This window comes from Pongo abelii, chromosome 20 (genome assembly GCF_028885655.2).
Source record: "Pongo abelii isolate AG06213 chromosome 20, NHGRI_mPonAbe1-v2.0_pri, whole genome shotgun sequence".
NCBI lineage: Eukaryota > Metazoa > Chordata > Mammalia > Primates > Hominidae > Pongo > Pongo abelii.
In genome coordinates, this window is record NC_072005.2 from 59,145,256 (window position 1) to 59,164,960 (window position 19,705).

The 19,705-nt window shown below is 44.0% G+C and overlaps 2 protein-coding genes across 54 annotated transcripts in view; both read right to left on the bottom strand.

Annotated features, from left to right (window-relative positions):
* The window catches only part of ZNF320 (zinc finger protein 320), a 38,373-nt gene that overhangs the window by 12,513 nt on the left and 6,155 nt on the right, over positions 1-19,705 (bottom strand). Inside the window, exons 1-8 of one of the 50 annotated variants that reach the window (XM_063720294.1) lie at positions 8,341-8,389; positions 7,255-7,372; positions 6,032-6,129; positions 4,482-4,559; positions 2,743-3,032; positions 1,902-2,019; positions 929-1,016; positions 485-611 (exon numbers count right to left, since the gene is read on the bottom strand). In XM_063720294.1, the coding sequence (XP_063576364.1) occupies positions 485-611; positions 929-943 (142 nt within the window). In that variant the 5' untranslated portion in view covers positions 944-1,016; positions 1,902-2,019; positions 2,743-3,032; ... (2 more) ...; positions 7,255-7,372; positions 8,341-8,389. Of the gene's footprint in view, positions 1-484; positions 612-928; positions 1,017-1,901; positions 2,020-2,742; positions 4,002-4,481; positions 6,130-7,254; positions 8,438-19,705 lie in introns of those variants that run through there. The other 49 variants (XM_063720293.1, XM_063720304.1, XM_063720300.1 and 46 more) reach the window with 49 other exon arrangements.
* ZNF888 (zinc finger protein 888) overlaps positions 15,007-19,705 on the bottom strand; it is a 36,365-nt gene continuing 31,666 nt past the window's right edge. For all 4 annotated transcript variants that reach the window (XM_063720263.1, XM_063720262.1, XM_054541143.2 and 1 more), the window contains one exon: positions 15,007-18,772. In XM_063720263.1, the coding sequence (XP_063576333.1) occupies positions 16,755-18,772 (2,018 nt within the window). In that variant the 3' untranslated portion in view covers positions 15,007-16,754. The remainder of the gene's footprint in view (positions 18,773-19,705) is intronic.

A 19,705-nucleotide genomic window follows, 5' to 3' on the forward strand; every position in this document is an offset into this window, starting at 1 on the left:
TGGGCTGGAGTGCAGCGGTGTGTTCTCGGCTCACTGCAAACTTGGCCTCCTGGGTTCAAGCAATTCTCTTTCCTCAGCCTTTCTAGGAGCTGGGATTATAGGCATGCACCACGACGTCCAGCTAATTTTTGTATTTTTAGTAGAGACAGGGTTTCACCATGTTGGCCAGGCTGGTCTCAAACTCCTGACCTGAAGTGATCCACACACCTCAGCCTCCCAAGGTGCTGGGATGACAGGCGTGAGCCACCATGCCCAGCTTGCCATAAGGTTTTATGCCTACTTTAGTTCTGGAACCCACATTGAGGTATCATGAAGAATGCAGAACATCTAAACAAAGGGGACAGTGAAAGTCCAGATGCTACATCATGAAGCTTTTCATTTCAAAATCAGTACAGCTTCCATTTTAGTTAAGCAAGGATGCAACTCCCAAGAGAAAATACAAAGATCCACAAGGGCACATCCCCAGAGGGGAAGTTATCCTCACCCAGGGAGACCAGGTTCCTATAATTCTCCAACATCACGTCCCTGTATAAAGTCCTCTGAGCAGGGTCCAGGCATTTCCACTCCTCCTGAGAGAATTCTATGGCCACATCCCTGAATGTCAATAGACCCTGAAATGAAAACACATTTTAACAATCCCTGCTGCCCAACAGCACTGACACCATGGGGACCCTCACCCCGTGTCCATCCATGTCTGGGTGTGAGCCCTTCCCAGGACCATGCCCAGTGCAGCCTCTTCCCAAGTTCATGTCACTTGGTCACAAGAGATAAAATCTAAGTGAGATAAGAGGGACTGAGGGAAGGCATGGGTGAGTGTGAGCAAACCTGTCAGGCAGGATGCTTCAGACTCAGAGAAGATTCCCAACTCCAAGCCCCAGCATTTCTGAAAGGAAGGAGACAGAACAATCCACCAAGAATATCATCTCACCTGAGGAAGAGCCATCCCTGACTCCTTTGCTTTCCTCTTCCTCTTCTGGGTTTCCTCCTCACATAGCAAGAGTCTTTAGAAGTCAATCCTGAATGTTAGAAATATGTTGTTTATTGCTCAGAATCAACACACCCCCTCCCCATAACACGACGACACATACAAAGGAGACCTCACCCTGGGAAATATGGTCCCCTCTGCTGCCCACTGCCCCAGGAATGATAAACTCCTACAGGAAAACTCCCACTCCCCTACTGGAGGAGTCCACACACACGCTGCAGCAGTGGGGAGCTGGGCTGGGATGAGCTCCCCTTCAGGGCACAGACTCAGACCTAACCAAACCCCACACAAAGGCTGGGTGCGGTGGCTCACACCTGTCACCCCAGCACTCTAGGAGGCCAAGATGGGTAGATTGCTTGAGCTCAGGAGTTTGTGACTAGCCTAGGCAACATGGTGAAACTCCATCTCTACAAAAATACAAAAAGTTAGGAAGGTATGGTGGTGCACCTCTGTGTGTCTGTGGTCCCAGCTACTTAGGAAGCTGAGGTGAGAGGATCACTTGTGCTCAGGAGTTCGAGACCAGCCTGGCCAACATGGTGAAACCCTGTCTCTACTAAAAATACAAAATTTGGGCCAGGCACGGTGGCTCATGCCTGTAATACCAGCACTCTGGAAGGCCGAGGTGGGTGGATTACTTGAGGTCAGGAGTTCTAGACCAGCCTGGCCAACATGGTGAAACCTTGTCTCCTACTAAAAATACAAAAAGTAGCTGGGCTTGGTGGGCATCTGTAATCCCAGCTACTCAGGATGCTGAGGTTGGAGGATCACTTGAACCTGGGAGGTGGAGGTTGCAATGGGCCGAGATCATGCCACTACACTCCAGCCTGGGTGACAGAGTAAGATTTAAAAATAAAATAAAATAAAATAAAACTACAAATACAAAAATTAGCCAGGTGTGGTGGTGGGTGGCACGCACCTGTAACTCAGCTACTTGGGAGGCTGAGGCACAAGAATCACTTGAACCCAGGAGACAGAGGTTGCAGTGAGCCAAGATCATGAGACTGTACTCACAGCCTGAAGGACAGAGTGAGACTCTGTTTGAGGAAGGAAAAAAAAAGCGTTTCTGATGTGACAGAGATAATAAAACCTGAGTAACGTGATAGAGACTGACGGGCAGAGGGAACTTCAGATGGGGGTGGGAGGGCATGGGAGACAGCTCTGAGCCTAGACCTGAAGAAGCAGAAACGGAGAGGGCTGTGATCACTTAGGGACATAGGGTAAGAGCAGGGACAGCAACCTGAGACAGGAAGGGTTTTGATATTTGGGGAAAGAGAAAAGCAAATGTGACTGGGGCAGAGGGAGTCAGGAGATGAGGGCAAGCTCCCAGGAGGCGGCTGGACACTGGCAGGGGCCCTGGACACAGGGCTGTGGAACCACAGTGAGGAGTGGGGCTTTTGTCCTGGGGAACACGGGAAGTCGGCGGAGGGTTCCCTGCCAGGCACTGACATGACCTGCTTTAGATTTAGCTGTGACATCCTCAGAGTGGGGACATATTCACCGAGTTACCGTGAGAAGGTCTGAGATGAGTGAGAAGGTGTGTCTGAATTCTTACATGGTGGCATGGAAGGGCTAATGGAAAGGGTTGGTCTTATCAGCTCTCTCTTTGAAAATTAGAGAAGCATCTTTCACATACCTGGGCTAAAGAAACTTCTTTTGCAAGGTTCTGATGCCATTGACTCTCAACATTTAATTCTTCCTTACAAGAAAATTACAGTAACGTTTATAAAATGCAGAACTGTAAACACACAACTACTGACCTTGAAAACACGGAGGCCAGGTGGAGTGGCTCAGGCCTGTAATCACAGCACTTTGGGAGGCCAAGGTGGGTGGATCAGCTGAGGTCAGGAGTTCCAGACCAGCCTGAGCAACATGGAGAAACCCCCGTCTCTACTAAAAATACAAAAATTATCTAGGCATGTTGGGGCACGGCTGTAATCCCAGCTACTCAGGAAGGCTGAGGCAGAAGAATTGCTTGAACCCGGGAGGCAGAGGTTGTGGTCAGCTGAGATCATGCCATTGCACTCCAGCCTGGGCAACAAGAGTGAAACTGTCTCTCAAAAAAACAAACAAACAAAAAAAGAAAATAGGGAAAGAGGGTCAGCTGTAGAACTACGATATAAGCAAATTTTTTCAATCAAGAAAACATGGATGGCCAGATGCAGTGGCTCATGTCTGTAATCCCAGCTCTTTGGGAGGTAGGGCAGGTGGATCGCCTGAGGTCAGGAGTTCAAGACCAACCTGGCCAACATGGTGAAACCCTGTCTCTACTAAAAATACAAAAATTAGCCAGGCTCCACCTCCACGACTCATTTAACCTCTTGTTGCTCCTTCTCCCCAGTCTTTAGATCGTCGTCAATCTCTATAGATTTCTGCCTCTTCTCCCATCTCTGCGCCGCCTCAGCTCTCCCTGTTAAATTCTCTCTTCCTTGTTACACTCCCCTGGCCCCATGCTCTGGCACCCCAGATCCCCAGGTGTCCTCCCTGCTGTGGTTCTCCCTCTGTTCTCTTTGCCACCATCATCACTCTGCTCTATCTGCCCTGGCTCCAAATCCCACCTCCTCTTCCTCACTCTGGTGAGCCTCCCTCTTTGCTGCCCCTCTACCTACCTTGCTGTCCTTCATCTCTCTGTACATCTAGCTTTTCTCTACATTTCTCCAGTTGCTTTTCTCCTCCTGCTTTCTCATCTTTTTTTTTTTCCACTTTTGTTGTCTCTTGGCAAATCCCTCACCCATCTTCTACTTTGCCATCTGTTATGGGCCTTTCTCATTCTTTTCTCTGTCTCAGGTTTTTTACTGCTCTCTCTGTCTCCTGATCCCTTTGGCCCACACAATCACAGGAGGATTTGGACACCTGCATGTCAGAGGAGCCCATTTTCCAGGGGCTGGTGCTGGGCAGGGAAGAACACCTTGTGTCACCGGACAGGCCCCAGGCACCTTCCCAACGCGGGCCTGGGCAACAGAGCAAGACTTTCTCAAAAAATAAAAAAAAAAATAATTATTTATATATATATATATATATATATATATATATATATATATATATATATGCTGCAAATGCTGTGTTTTCTACATAAACCATGGGCTTGGCCACATGCGTTACCTCATGCCTGTAATCCCAGCACTCTGGGAGGGTGAGGCAGGTGGATCATGAGATCAAGAGATTGAGACAATTTTGGCCAACATGGTGAAACCCCCTCTCTACTACAAGTACAAAAGTTAGCTGGGCTTCTTGGCATGCCCCTGTTGTCCCAGCTACTTGGGAGGCTGAGGCAAAAGAATCACTTGAACTCGGGAGTCAGAAGTTGCAGTGAGCTGAGATGGCACCACTGCACTCCAGCCTGTCGACAAAGTGAGACTCTGTCTCAAAAAAAAAGCATGGGCTTATCCATTAATGCACTTCAGCACATACTTCAAATTACATCCACACACACTTAAATTAACTTGCATTCAGGAGGCATAAGCAAAAACCTGGAGAGGACACAACCAAAGCTACTCACCAGGCTGAGGTGGGAGGATGGCTTGAGCCTGGAGAGCAGAGGTTGAAGTGACCCAAAATCGCACAACTGCCCTCAAGCCTGGGGGACACAGTGAAACCCCATCACCTCCACCCCCCAAAAAGTTGGAAGCTCATTGAATTAAGACATAACTTCAAGAAATCGTAAAAGCAATGCATGAAGAAAATAAGAAGGTCAACCAACATACAGAAATTATGACGAACTACACAGAAACTCTCGGGCTAAAAATACAGTAACTAAATGGAAAAACTCAATACATGGGTTCAAAATCAGAATTCATTATGTAAATTAAAAACTAGTGAAGAGGGGTCAGGCAAGGTGGCTCACACCTGTAATCCCAGCACTTTGGGAGGCCGAGATGGGTGGATCACTTGAGGTCAAGAGTTCAGAGAACAATCTGGCCAATATGGTGAAACCTTGTCTCTACTAAAAATACGAAGATTGGCTGGGGTGTGGTGGCTGGCTCCTGTAGTCCCAGGTACTCTGGAGGCTAAGGCAAGAGAAACATTTGAACATGGAAGGCAGAAGTTGCAGTGAGCCGGATTGCCCCACTGTACTCCAGCCTGGGTGACAGAGCAAGACTGTCTCAAAAAAATAAAAATAAAAAAAGAAAATTCCAGGACTATCTTTTATATAGCTGAGCAAAAGAAATGTCTCTCTCCATGTCTAAGGTTCTGATGGCATGAATCCTAAACACGTAATTATTTTCCCAGAAATATGACAGTAATACATTCAAAATAAACACAAGTGTGAACACATAGCTATAGGTGTTTAAAACACTGAAAGAGGCCAGGTGCGGTGACTCACGCCTGTAATCCCAGCACCATGGGAGGCCGAGGCAGGTGGATCATGAGGTCAGGAGATTGAAACCATCCTGGTCCACATGGTGAAACCCGGTTTCTGCTAAAACTACAAAAATTAGCCTGGCATGGTGGTGTGTGCCTGTAATCCCAGCTACTCAGGAGGCTGAGACAGGAGAATCATTGGAACCCGGGAGGCAGAGGTTGCAAGTGAGCCAAGATCATGCCACTGCACTCCAGCCTGGTTGACAGAGTGAGACTCCTTCTCAAAAAAAACAAAAAAAAAACAAATCAACAACAACAACAACAAAACACTGAAATAGAGGCAATGGTAGAAATAAGCTGTAAGCAAATGTTTTCTTCATGAACACATGGGCTCTGCTGGAACAAGGTTCCAAAACAATCCAGCCCATCGTTCAACATCTGCAAGGAATATTATGGACCAGAGGAACTTGAGGGAGATGTTTACTTAAAGCTCACAGTTCACCATTTTATCAGATGACATAAGGAAAGAAAATAGAATAATACGCTACTTGAACTAAATTTTGATGTTAACGTAAAGAAAAAAGGTCCTGGGGCCGGGTGCAGTGGCTCACACCTTAAATCCCAGCACTTTGGGAGGCCGAGGTGGGTGGATCACCTGAGGTTGGGAGTTTGAGACCAGCCTGACAAACATGGAGAAACCCCATCTCCATTAGAAATACAAAATTAGCTTGGCGTAGTGGCACATGCCTGTAATCCCAGCTATTCAGGAGGCTGAGGTAGGAGAATCACTTGAATCCGGGAGGTAGAGGGTGTGGTGAGCCAAGATCGTGCCATTGCACTCCAGCCTGGGCAATAAGAACAAAACTCCATCTCAAAACAAACAAACAAAATAGGTCCTTGATATCTTTATAAAGTACACATTGAAACAACCTAAAATTGTCCAGGTGCAGTGGCTCACGCCTGTAATCCCAGCACTTTCTGAGGCTGAGGTGGGTGGATCACCTGAGGTCAGGAGTTCAAGACCATCCTGACCAACATGGTGAAACCCCGTCTCCACTAGAAATACAAAAATTAGCCAGGCTTGGTGGCAGGCTCTTGTAATCCCAGCTACTTGGGGGCTGAGGCAGGAGAAGAGCTTGAACCCAAAAGACGGAGGTTGCAGTGAGCCGAGATGGCACCATCACACTCCAGCCTGGGGGCAGAAGGGAGACTTCGTCTCTAAAAAAAGTAAGAAAGAAAAAAAGAAACAACCTAAAATCATTTATCAGGTACTAGTAAATGTTTCCAATATATGATACAGACTAGAAAGCATGCAGTCCTCTATGTAAACTGAACATAACAAATTTCATAGAGAAACTATTTTAAAATGGTTAAAAATATATACATCTAAAAATGTATACATCTAATAAAATGTAGGGTCAAAGAAGAAAATTTTGAACATATATCATAGTTGGAAAACAACGATGTGAGCTCATAATATTCTACCAAAGCTTATTTGAAAAGTAGTAATTTTATTTTTTTCAGACGGAGTCTCGCTCTGTCACCCAGGCTGGAGTGCAGTGGCATGATCTCAGCTCACTGCAACCTCACCCTTCCTGTTCAAGGGATTCTCCTGCCTCAGCCTCCTGAGTAGCTGGGATTACAGGCGCCCGACATCACACCTGGCTAATTTCTGCATTTTATTTGACACGAGATTTCACCATGCTGGCTAGGCTGGTCTCGAACTCCTGACCTCAGGTGATCTGCCCGCCTTGGCCTCCCAAAGTGCTGGGATTACAGGCATGAGCCATTGCACACGGCCTTTTTTATTTATTTGTTTTTTAATTAAGAAACAAGGCGGGCATGGTGGCTCATGCCTGTAATCCCAGCACTTTGGGAGGGCGATACAGCTGGATCACTTGAGCCCTGGAGTTGGAGACCAGCCTGAGCAACAAGGCAAAATCCGTCTCTACCAAGTACACAAAAATTACCGCGGTGTGGTGGCGTGCGGCTGTGGTCCCAGCTACTCTGGAGGCTGAGGTGACAGGATCTCTTGAGCATAGGATGTTGACGATGCAGTGAGCTGTGATCCTGTCACCGCTCTCCCGCCTGGGCAACAGAGTGAGACCCATCTCCAATAAAAAAGAAGAAAAAGGAAACACCTACGTCCTGGGTCTGGGGGCAGCGAATCTAAGGCCAATTAACGTGAACTTCCCAAAACTAGACAAAAAGGAAAAACCCCGTCTCCGCATCCGGAGTAACAAGGGATCAAAGGCCGCTCTCCCTACCGCCCTCCCCCTTCCACCACGTCTCAGAAAGGGAAAGAGCCCAGGAGTGGCCACGGCCAAGCACCGGCCACACCTTCATCTGCATAGGGCACTCATCTGCTCTGGCCTCGGGCCAATTCACATCAGCATTTCGTTGGCCAAGGGCCAAATTCTTCATCCAGATAAGGGGTGCCCATAGGGACCTCAAAATAAATACTTTAATCCCCCAAAACTTTGTAAACGGGGCCCTGGAGACGCTGGCTCGGGCCCACTTCCCTCTGTGGAGTGCTTTCGTGATTGCATAAATTCGTTTTCCAGGAGTTGGAACTAGGAAGCAAAAGGGCCCCGCACGAGGAGTGAGGTGGGGGGCGACGGCGCCTTCGGACGGGGGTGGCATCTGCAGGATCTTAGGACCAGGCAGAGGACGCGGCCTCCCGGGAACTGGGGTTGAGGCGCGGCGCTTCTGAAGCCGACGAGAGCGACGGTGGGAGGCGCCCAGGGCGGGAATCCAGCTCGCGGGTGAGGACTTCAAACAGCGCGAGGCGGAAGGACGGGTCAGGAAGGGTTTTGAGAAGGAAAATTCCGCGATAGGAGGTGTCTACACGACCCCACTGCAGAAAGACTGAGGACGGGACCTGCCTCAGGGCCACTTTAAACTCGAAGGGACTCACGGACTCTCACCCGGACGTCTCAATTTGCTCTGGGTTGAGAAAGAGGGGCCGCAATTTTCCAGGTCTGTGGGGACTCAGCGTCCCCGGTATAGCAGAACCACAGGACTGGGAAGCACACATAAAACAGAGCGAAACTCACGCGCTGCGATGTGACCTTCAGTCCATGCCATCCGCTTCCGGGTCTATGCCAATCAGCGCAGGACAGAGGCCAGGCCTGGGAGGGACCCCCAGGAGGTGGGTGGGGCCTGGACGAGGCTGGGAAGAGACGCGAGAGGTGGGCGGGGCCTGAACGAGGCCGGGGTGGGGTTGAGAAACGAGGAGCCTGGCTCCCAGAGGAGTCCTGGGCTGTGAGGGGTCGGCGGGGGCGAGAAGGGGGCGGGTCCTGAGCTTTCCTCCATCTCGCTCTCTGCGCCTTTTTTCCGGGTTTTGGAGGCGAAACCCTCCAGTGAGGCTGGAGCAGCTCAGCAGTCACTGAAATAGACCTCCCTGAGAAGTCAACGTGAGGTGGATCCAGGAAAGTTCCTTGCTATTGAAATTAATTTTAGCAATTTATGTCCAAAGTCTGGAAGTTGTCAAGGGAAGGAATGCAAACAAGAATGCGAAATACAAAGCCCTTTCTCAGCGAAACCTCCAATTTCAGGCTGACGACCTACAGAACAGAATAGAAATCCTTTCCCTTTCTATTCTCCATTCACTGGGGTGGGAGACTCCACCCTGTGCTCAGCTCCAGACTTCCCTAGGGCCACCGCCTGGGGTGCGGAGCGGAGGCCTCACGCCAGGGAGGAGTGAGGTCACCACCTCCTGCTTAAACAGAGCAGGGATGCGGGCAGGGTGGCGAGTCTGGGGTCCCAGCTACTCAGGAAGCAGGGGCGGCAAGACCGCTGAGCCCGGAGGTCCAGGCCAGCCTGGGCGACAAAGTAAGACCCTCTACCCCAGAGCTCCTTCCTCTGCCTCAATAAGAAAAAAAGTGATTTTTTAAAAAAGCACTGACATTGTGACAGTGTGTAGCAGGACGAGCGGCAGGCAAAACTTCTCAGACACCAGGTTGTAGAAGGAAGGTCTTTATTCAGCTGGGACCATCGGCAAGCTACTGACTTAAAATCTGAGCTCCCCAAATGCACAATTTCTGTCCTTTTTAAGGGCTCACAACACTGAAGATTTCACATGAAAGGGTTGTGATTGATTTGAGCAAGAAGGCGGTACGTGACAGGGGGTGCATGCACCGGCGGTCAGAGAGAAACAGAACGGAGCAGGGAGTTTTACAATGTTCTTCTATACAATGTCTGGAATCTGTGAATAATGTCGGGTTCTAAGTCATGAGTTGATTTTTAACTACTGGGTTTAGGCCAGGCAGGCCCAGGCCTGGTTTTGGGCCTGGCGCCGGGCGGCCTGTCTTTGGTTTTACTTTCTTGTTGTTTTTTCTTAAAACAGGTACTGAGTATAAAACAATATAAGAGGGTCTCTCTCTTCCTTTATTTCTTCTTTTTGAGATTCTCACTTTTTATTGGTGGGAGTTCTTACTCTTATTTTTGCCACTTATGTCTTTTTGTGCAATAGATTGATAGTGATTCATATAGTACACTTGTGCTGAAGCATTTTGGTGAACTAAGGTAGCAATGAAGCTTTTTATCATTTGAAGTACAGGTAGCAAACAAGAGAGCAGTAAGCAGGTTTTTATTACTATTATAACTCTTATTATTAAGGGTTTTAAATCCTCCTATTGCTGGGAACAAATTTTTAAACATGGCTCCTGGATTGAGTCCGTGCCACACTTGTATGGGTACATGTGTCAGTTTTGTTATATTTTTAACTATGTCTTCAACTACTTGCCTCTGATCATCTATGTGTAGACAACAATTAGTAAGGTTAAATTTTCTACAAACGTTTCCTTCAGCTGCTAGCAAGTAGTGAAGAGCTAGTCTATTTTGATAGATAGCATTTCTTTTTTTTTTTTTGGTGACAGAGTCTCGCTCTGTCACCCAGGCTACAGTGCAGTAGCGCGATCTCGGCTCACTGCAAGCTCCGCCTCCCAGGTTCACGCCATTCTCCTGCCTCAGCCTCCCGAGTAGCTGCGACTACAGGCACTGCCACCACACCCGGCTAATTTTTTGTATTTTTAGTAGAGATGGGGTTTCACCGTGTTAGCCAGGATGGTCTCGATCTCCTGACTTTGTGATCCACCTGCCTCAGCCTCCCAAAGTGCTGGGATTACAGGCGTGAGCCACCGCGCCCAGCGATAGATAGCATTTCTTATCAGAGTCTCTTGCTGGGCAAGAACAGTCAAGGCTTGACTGCTTTTATTAGTAATAATTTTTAAAACAGCTTGCAACTGTATGATTCAGTTGAGCATGTAGATGGGGGTTCGATATCCTCATGAGCCATCTTGTGTCTAAGTGGCAGGCTTATAGTATTATATAATTTTTTTAGGAGGTCCTTTATCATCTTTCTAATTACCTATGGCTATGCTTCATTTTTCACGGGAAGCATAGACTGGGAAGCCTAGAAGTTCACCTGTATTTATGGGCAGTAAGAAGAAAGATGGCTTACTGGTGCCAATTACACAGCTAACTGTCCACTGATCAGGCAGCTTAGCATAAGCTCTGTGTCTACATATCTAGTATAACCTGGTGGGGGCCGTCTAGTCCTGGCAGAATTCTGGGTGGGCCTAAACAGTCTGCAACTTTGGAAATTTACTGAATGGATTTCTTTTTGTGTAATTGGAACTTCACTATGTAACTGTTTTTGTGGTACTATTATACAGCTTTTGCCTAAGACAACTAAGCCGCCTTACAGGATGAGTGAATTTTTTTCTTTCTCTAGCTATGCAATATTGTCTAATAATTGAGACTTTTAGAACTTAAAAATTGTCAGGATGGTTCTTTTGGGCTGGGAATTCATCAGGAAGTGGGTTTGTAGGAACTAATTCTTGGGCTTCCTATGGCCATTGATCTTTTGTTACAGTTCTTCTACAAACATAACATGAGGTGACTTGTAGAGACTGGGCTACATGTTCGGCTAATTGCAAAAACAAATTTTTAGTTTTTCCTGGAATCTTAGGTACTAGCACATTTAGTTCATCATAGAAAGTCTGAAATACTGGTTCTGGAGAGCGTTTTTCAACTTCTTTTTTTATTAGGATGTTTACACTAGGATCTAGTCTTTTTTCCTCAATGCTTAATATTACTTTTTTTTTTATTCTACTTTGGGTCTGAGGGGTTTGTGATTATCAATTTTAAAAGGTTGCAGCTCCCACTCATGCAAGAGGGGCTGACTTTTCTTTTTTGGAGCTAAACAGATCTTTTTTATCTTCTTTTTAAGTAGCCTAAGTGACATAAGACTAGTATTGACACATCTCACATAAATATGATTATTGACAGATACACTTATTTTTTTTTTTTACTGTGTAACTTTTTTTTCTAATTTAGAGAACTGCATCTTATTCTATGCTGCTTACTATCAATAGTGGCACAAGCATCAAATTTTAAGTTTATATTTTTGGGGACCCCTCTTTCTTCTGTTCTAGCTATTATTTTACTTGTGTCTCTTAGAAAAGGACTAGTCTTTAATTTTATTTTAAAAACTGTAATCATGGGAGGCCTAAAATGGGTTATAACATGCATCAGGTTGGTTATTCCTTGGGCTACATACTTTGGATAGAATAGTGTTATACAAACAAATTTCTTTTAGAGTTCTGGTACACTTACAATAACTAAAATAATAGGACTGTAGCAATCTTTTGTCTTACTTCAGTGACTTGATGTATATACTGGAAACAGTTCCTAGTCTGAGGAAGGTCAGTTGAAGTCCTTACTGTACAAGTCTAAATTTTAAGGAAAATGAGTCCTGCGATGAATTTCCTAATGCTTCGGCCGTGCATGGACTAGTCAACTTCTGGGTGTGACTGGAGCAGGGCTTGTCATCTTCATAGTCACTTTGCAGGGGTTGGCAAAGCTGCTGTTATCTATGTACAGCTCCTAGTCTACTGATGTTTAAGGGTGGTTTCAGAGGTTGGGCCTACTAGAATAAACTGAGTCCAGCACCTCTAAACAGTTACATTTATCTGGGCTCTTTGATACTAGGAGTAAGGTGGTGGGGTTAGGGTGTTGTCAACTTCAATGGTTATGCAGGGATTTTCACAGAGCAAGCTTTGGTATCTTGTTAGTTTAGCATTTATTAGCTAATGATGTCTTTGGGTATTTATTAAGGTCACTACAGCATGGGGGGGCTTTATGTTTAGGTTTTGCCTAAGAGTTAGCTTATCTGCTTCTTGTGCTAACAGGGCCATTGCTGCCAGGGCCCTTGGACATGGGGGCCAGACTTGGGAAACCTCGTCTAGTTGTTTTGAGAGATAGGCTACTGGCCTTGGCCAGGGCCTTACAGTCTGGGTTAAAACTTCAACTGCCATTTTTTTTTTCTTTCTGACACATAGAATGTAAAGAGTTTTTCAGGTCAGGTGGCCTCAGGGCTGGGGCTGACATGAGTTTTTCTTTTTTTTTTTTTCTGGTTGGTGAAATGCCAGGGTGAAAGGGATAGCCAAATGGACTAAAGCATAAGTGTCACTCTAGTTATTCGGCAGAGTGCCTAGTAAAGGTCTACTACAATACCACCACACATCTGCTCAAGGATGAACAAGGGCTGACTGATTGATAAGCTCTTGAAAATTCTTAAGCTCACTGCATCCTTTCAGGTCTCCAAGGAAGGCTAAGTCTCCTCCCTGCCATGAGAGACATGAAGAGAACTCAGAAGCTGGAAGGCCCTCGGGGGCTGACCCACAGGGACTTTGGGATATAGCAGAGAGAGCTTGACATGACTTGTTACTCCGGGCTGTAGAATCCTGGAAAAGAGCTACCATGCAGCCGACACCTTGTCAACTAGAGGACCACCTTAGTGCAAGGGGGACAATCAGAGCCTCTGGCCTGCCATGTGCACAAGCATAACAATTGCTTTTGTTTAATGTGCAGATGGAATATTTGATCTATTTCAACTAGGCATTTGCATATTGGTATGCTGTCTTAATTGCCAAAGTTTGTTTTAAGTCTTTAACTTCTATGATCCTCTAGTAAAATGAATGCTTCCTTTAGCGCTGATTTTTATTAGTTTTTAGACAAAAGAAAGCTAAACACCATTTTATATTTAATAATGCTTCTTGTATGATTTTTATACCAGATAAGCTAAATTTTACTTTTATATTAGTGTGTTATTAATGTTAAACTTAATTTTAATAAAACTTTGTAGACATATTTATCTAATTTTCCATGTTTGACCATAAGGTTAGATTTTATAGACTCTTTTTAACTTTTTATAGTTTTTGTGAAAGAGCAGGTTGATGCTTTAAGAAAAAACCTGTTGCATTTTTACTTTAACGTCCAGTTCACAGAAAAACTGGATAATACCATTTTAACTTTAGCTAATATGTTTACACATAGAATTTTCTTTATAATTAACATTTTAAAACTTGCTTAAACTTTCAAAACAATAATTTTTTTAACTTTTTAATATAGGTAAAAATCCACATTCTTATGCCTCCTTATAATCTTTTTACCAAAGATATATTTTACTTTTCTTATACACCTTGTACGTAAACTGTTTCTTCAATAGTACTCAGGAGGCCTTATTACTTTTAAATTATGCAACATTTTTTACATAAACATTTTTTTTAAAGCGAACTTTATGTCTTTGGACTGGACTGTCTAAGGTTAAAAGATTAGAAGTTACTATAATACATGTTACACTGTTAACTTTTAGCAAACTTCACTTTTGTTGAAAACCTTGTAAGTTTGGGATTTCAATTATCCTTTGCTATTAATAAGACCTTGTTTAGTCTAAATTAACTTTAATTGGTATAGATGGCCTCTTTTTCTCTCTGCTGGTCTTTCCTTGCCTCTGCCAGCCACTTATGCTGCTGTTCTTTTAAGTACTGTTGGTGAGGGGAAGGGGGTCTAAAACCAGCTGTAACTCTCTATGTACAGAAACTGGTCTGGGTGCCTTGGCTTACAGGTTACCTTGTGCCATACCTTTGAAACAAGGGACCTGACCAGGCTTCCTTCTGATGGCTAGCCTACCTCTAATGCTGGCCAGTCTATTTCACACAACGTTCTAAGTTTTCCTGGTGTCAGAGTAACACCGTAATCTCTTTTAAATTCTTTCTTGAAATTCTTTAACATAGTTCCTAGTGGGATGGGCTTACTTTGCACCTGACCTATGTTTTTTTTTTTTTCCTAGACAAAATACCACACTCATACCACTTACACTCACCACAAGACAAAGAAGGGATAAAGAGGGCACAAACACACTTTTACCATTTATACCAAACCAAATTCATGAAATTCAAAATCCGAGTACTAAAAAATTCAAGCCAAGTCAAAACCAAAACTAAAGTATCTAACAATTCAAGTCAAGTCAAAACCAGAACAAAAGTGCCAATGCAGGCACGCTGTGGGTGATCCAGCCATGCTTCCACTCAGATGGAGTGGGGCAAGTTCCAAAGACTAGTCTTACCAAGTTTCAGATGTCCGGAGTCCAAGTGCCAGTTCCTTCCCGGTGTTTAGCCACTGTGTTAATCCTCCATGGGGGCCTGCTACATGCTGCTCTGGTGAGGTGATCCACTGGTGCAATATCCTACCTGGGAATGCTCTTTGGATCATGTCACTCAGGCTGGCTGGAGTCCCCTGCAGGGATGCTCCACAGCATAGGCATAAGCCACCTAAGGGGCTGCCTTGGGCATCCATCAGTTACCTCATTTCCTGGTCAGGGAACCAAGAAATGTAGCAGGATGAGCTACAGACAAAACCTCTCAGACACCAAGTTGTAGAAGGAAGGGCTTTATTCAGCTGGGAGCATCAGCAAGCGACTGCCTTAAAATCTGAGCTCCCTAAATGCACAATTTCTGTCCTTTTTATGGGCTCACAACACTAAAGATTTCACATGAAAGGGTCATGATTGATTTGAGCAAGCAAGGGGTACATGACAGGGTCTGCATGCACCAGTGGTCAGAGTGGAACAGAACAGAGCAGGGAGTTTCACAGTGTTCTTCTATACAATGTCTGGAATCTATGAATAACATCGGTTTCTAAGTTATGAGTTGATTTTTAACTACTGGGTTTAGGCCAGGCAGGCTCAGGCCTGGTTTTGGGCCTGGCGCCAGGCTGCCTGTCTTTGATTCCACTTCCTTATTTTTTTCTTAATACAGGTACTGAGTATAAAGCAATATGAGAGGGTCTCTCTCTTCCCTCAGAACTGCTAAATAAATTCAGTGGATTTGCACAATATAATATCAGCACCAAAAATTTCTTGAATTTCCATACATTAACAATAAACAATTTTAAAAGAAAATTAAAAAACACTTCCATTTGCTAGAGAACTTAAACTAAGAAATAGGAATAAACGTACAAAGCTGAGAAGTATGTACCTTGAAATCTACAAACGTTGATCAAAATGATTAAAAACATAGAGATACAACCCATATTGATAGTTTGGAAAAATTAATATTGTTAAATAATTATATAACCCAGTGTGATTTAGATTCAACACAATCCCATAAAAATGCCTATCAGTTGATATTCCACCACAAAAGAAGTGAAAATGGCCGGTCCCTGCCTTAACTGATGACATTACCTTGTGAAATTCCTTCTCCTGGCTCATCCTGGCTCAAAAACTCCCCCACTGAGCACCTTGTGACTCCCACCCCTGCCAGCCAGAGAACAACCCCCTTTGTAATTTTCCACTACCTACCCAAATCTTATAAAATGGCCCCACCCCTATCTCCCTTCCCTGACTCTTTTCGGACTCAGCCCACCTGCACCCAGGTGATTAAAACACTTTATTGCTCACAAGAACAACAACAACAAAAATAATCCCTGTTTTTGTTAAAGAAACAAAAAACAGGCTGGGAAAAGTGGCTCATGCCTGTTGGCCACACTAGTCTCAAACTCTTGACCTCAAGAGATCTACCCACCTTGGCCTCCCAAAGTGCTGGCATTACAGGTGTGAGCCACCTCACTCAGCCTAATCTTCTTAACATAAACACTTTAATGTCGATTAATGCTTGAACTCAATGTTAAGTCAACTCAAACTCAAGTCAATGCTGAACTGACTCTAGTGTCAATTAATGCTTGATGGTTTGCTATACTCATTGCATTTGGAACTATTATCTCAAAAATGAATTTTCTGATATTCTGCAAGGAGTGACCTTGGACTGAAGACCTTGCCATACTGATGACATTTGTAAGATTTCGGTCCAGTATGGATTCTCTGATGTCTAATGAGGTGTGAATGTGAAGGAAGGCTTTGCCACAATCATCACACTTGTGAGGTTTCTCTCCTGTATGAATTCTCATGTTTTGCATAGGATGAAGCTTGACTGAAGACATTGCCTCAATCATGACATTTGTAAGGTTTCTCTCCAGTATGAGTTCACCCATGAACTACAGTGTATGAACGATGTCTGAAAAATTTGTCACATTTACTACACTTGTAAGATCTCTATTCATTATGGATTCTTCAATGATTTGCAACGGTTGTGGCGTTACTGAAGACTTGGTGACAATCATTACGTTAGTCAAGTTTCCCTACACCATGGATTGCCTGATGGTGAATAAGTGTTGACTGCACACGAAAGGCTTTGCCACACTCACTACACTTGTAAGGTTTCTCTCCGGTATGAATTCTAGTATGTTGTGCCAGGTGTGAGTAACACTTGAAAGCCTTGTCACAAACCTTACATTTGTAAGGTTTCTCTCCAGTATGAACTCTCTGATGTTGTGCAAGGTATGAATCACGCCCAAAAGCCTTGTCACAAACCCTACATTTGTATGGTTTCTCTCCAGTATGAACTCTCCTATGTATTTCAAGGTGTGATTTGATATTGAAAACTTTGTCACATTCTTCACATTTGTAAGGTTTCTCTCCAGTATGAAGTCTATGATGACATGCAAGTTGTGACTGTGTCCTAAAAACCTTGCCACATTCATTACACTTGTAAGGTTTCTCTCCAGTGTGAAGTCTATGATGATATGCAAGGCTTGATTTGTGATTAAAACTTTTGCCACATTCGTTACACTTGTAACGTTTCTCTCCAGTATGAATGACCTTATGCATTACAAGAGATGAATTTTGAACGAAGGTCTTGCCACACTCATTACACTTGTAAGGTTTCTCCCCAGTGTGAATGACAGTATGTTGTGCCAGGTGTGAATCACGTCTGAAAGCCTTGTCACAAACCTTACATTTGTATGGTTTCTCACCAGTGTGAATTCTCCTATGTCTTTCAAGGTGTGATTTGCGACTGAAAACTTTGTCACATTCTTTACATTTGTAAGGTTTCTCTCCAGTATGAAGTCTAAGATGACGTGCAAGGTTTGATTGTTGATTGAAAACCTTGTCACATTCATTACACTTGTAAGGTTTCTCTCCAGTATGAATTGTCTTGTGAACTAAGAGGGCTGAATTGTCACCAAACGTCTTGCCACACTCATTACACTTGTAAGGTTTCTCTCTAGTGTGAATTACAGTATGTTGTGCCAGGTGTGAATCATGTCTGAAAGCCTTGTCACAAATCTTACATTTGTACGGTTTCTCACCAGTGTGAATTCTCCTATGTCTTTCAAGGTATGATTTGCGACTGAAAACTTTGTCACATTCTTTACATTTGTAAGGTTTCTCTCCAGTATGAACTCTATGATGACGTGCAAGGTTTGACTGTTGATTAAAAACCTTGCCACATTCATTACACTTGTAAGGTTTCTCTCCAGTATGAATTGTCTTGTGAACTAAGAGGGCTGACTTGTCACCGAACGTCTTGCCACACTCATTACACTTGTAAGGTTTTTCTCCAGTATGACGTCTATAATGACGTGCAAGGTATGCTTTTTTATTAAAAACCTTGCCACATTTATTACACATGTGAGGTTTCTCACCAGTGTGACATCTATGATGACGTGCAAGGTATTGCTTCTGATTAAAGTCCTTGCCACATACATCACATTTATATTGTTTCTCTCCTAAATGAATTATCTGATGTTTTTTAAAGAGTGAGCTACAATTAAAGGATTTGCCACTCTCATTACATTGGAAAGATTTTTCTTTCCTGTGTACATCCTGTTTCTGTGTAAGTAATGAAGAATGGAAGAAATTATTCCCATAGTTATTAGAAATATGGGTTTTGGGCCTACAAGAAATTATTCGGGCTGTTGAAACTGAGGAAGCATCGTTGATAGACTTCTCAACTTGATTACCAATTTTCCCTTCAGGCTGAGATATGTGCAGTTCAGGCAGATGCGAATGAAAGCTTAATCCAAGCTGATCTTTAATAGGCTTGTTTCCAGCATGACTTTGATCATATCGCTCTGTACTACCAGTCAACTGTTTGATTTCTGTCATGGGTGCTTCACGGTCATTTGTTTCATCTTCTTGCCACTGAAACACAAAGTCATGAATGTCTTTCTCAATTTCCTGGAAGCAACATTCTCCAATGTGATGACTTGCAAGTCTTTGCAATGTCCGTGTGTGGAACACTTCTGTATTGCCTTTCCCTATTGATGAGAACTCCTTCACCATGCATTTGAAAGAGATATCTACAAAATATAAACACCAACAGGTTTCCAAATCAGTACAGATAATATATAATACTGAAATGTGTAAATATGACACAAAAACAATTCCTATTTTAAACATCTCAAACATGAGCTTCAAAGTTCAGGAACACAAAAGGAGGAAGATTCTTTAATAAATGAAGGGCGATTACATGTACTTCAAATCATTTCTATGGAAGCCTATTTCTAATGTCATGACAAAACACTGACAGGGCACAAACATGTGTAAGCCTAAAGTAAGGAGTATTTTTCCGTTGTGACCCTAAAGTGTGTCACAGTTTGCAAAAAATTTATCACTGTCACAACAAAAAGAAGAAAATATATATTCTTCATATTTACAGCATATTTACTGTATAGAAATAAATGCTAAAGGACTGGACAATGTACTATATTGGTAAATAATCAACAACAAACTCTTGTAAGGATAACCAAAATCAACGGAAATTCTGTACTGTCAAACAATCATAGCTCGGAGAAGATAATAAAAGATTACAAAAATTAGCCAGATGTTGTGGCCCGTGCCAGTAATCCCAGCTACTCGGGAGGCTGAGGCACAAGAATCACTTTAAGCCAAGAGGCAAAGGTTGCAGTGAGCCAACATCGTACCACAGCACCCCAGCCTGGGTGACAAAGTGAGACTCGAGTCAAAAAAAAAAAAGTAGGCAGGGCGTGGTGGCTCACACCAGTAATCCCACTACTTTGGGAGGCCGAGGCAGGTGGATCTCCTTAGATCAGGAGTACAACCAGCATGGCCGTCGTAGCAAAACCCTGTCTCTACTAAAAATACAAAAAGTAGCCGAGTGTGGTCTCAGGCGCCTGTAATCCCAGCTACTTGGGAGGCTGAGGCAAGAGAATTGCTTGAACCCGGGAGGAGAGGATAGTGGTAAGCTGAGATCGCACCACTGCACTCCAGCC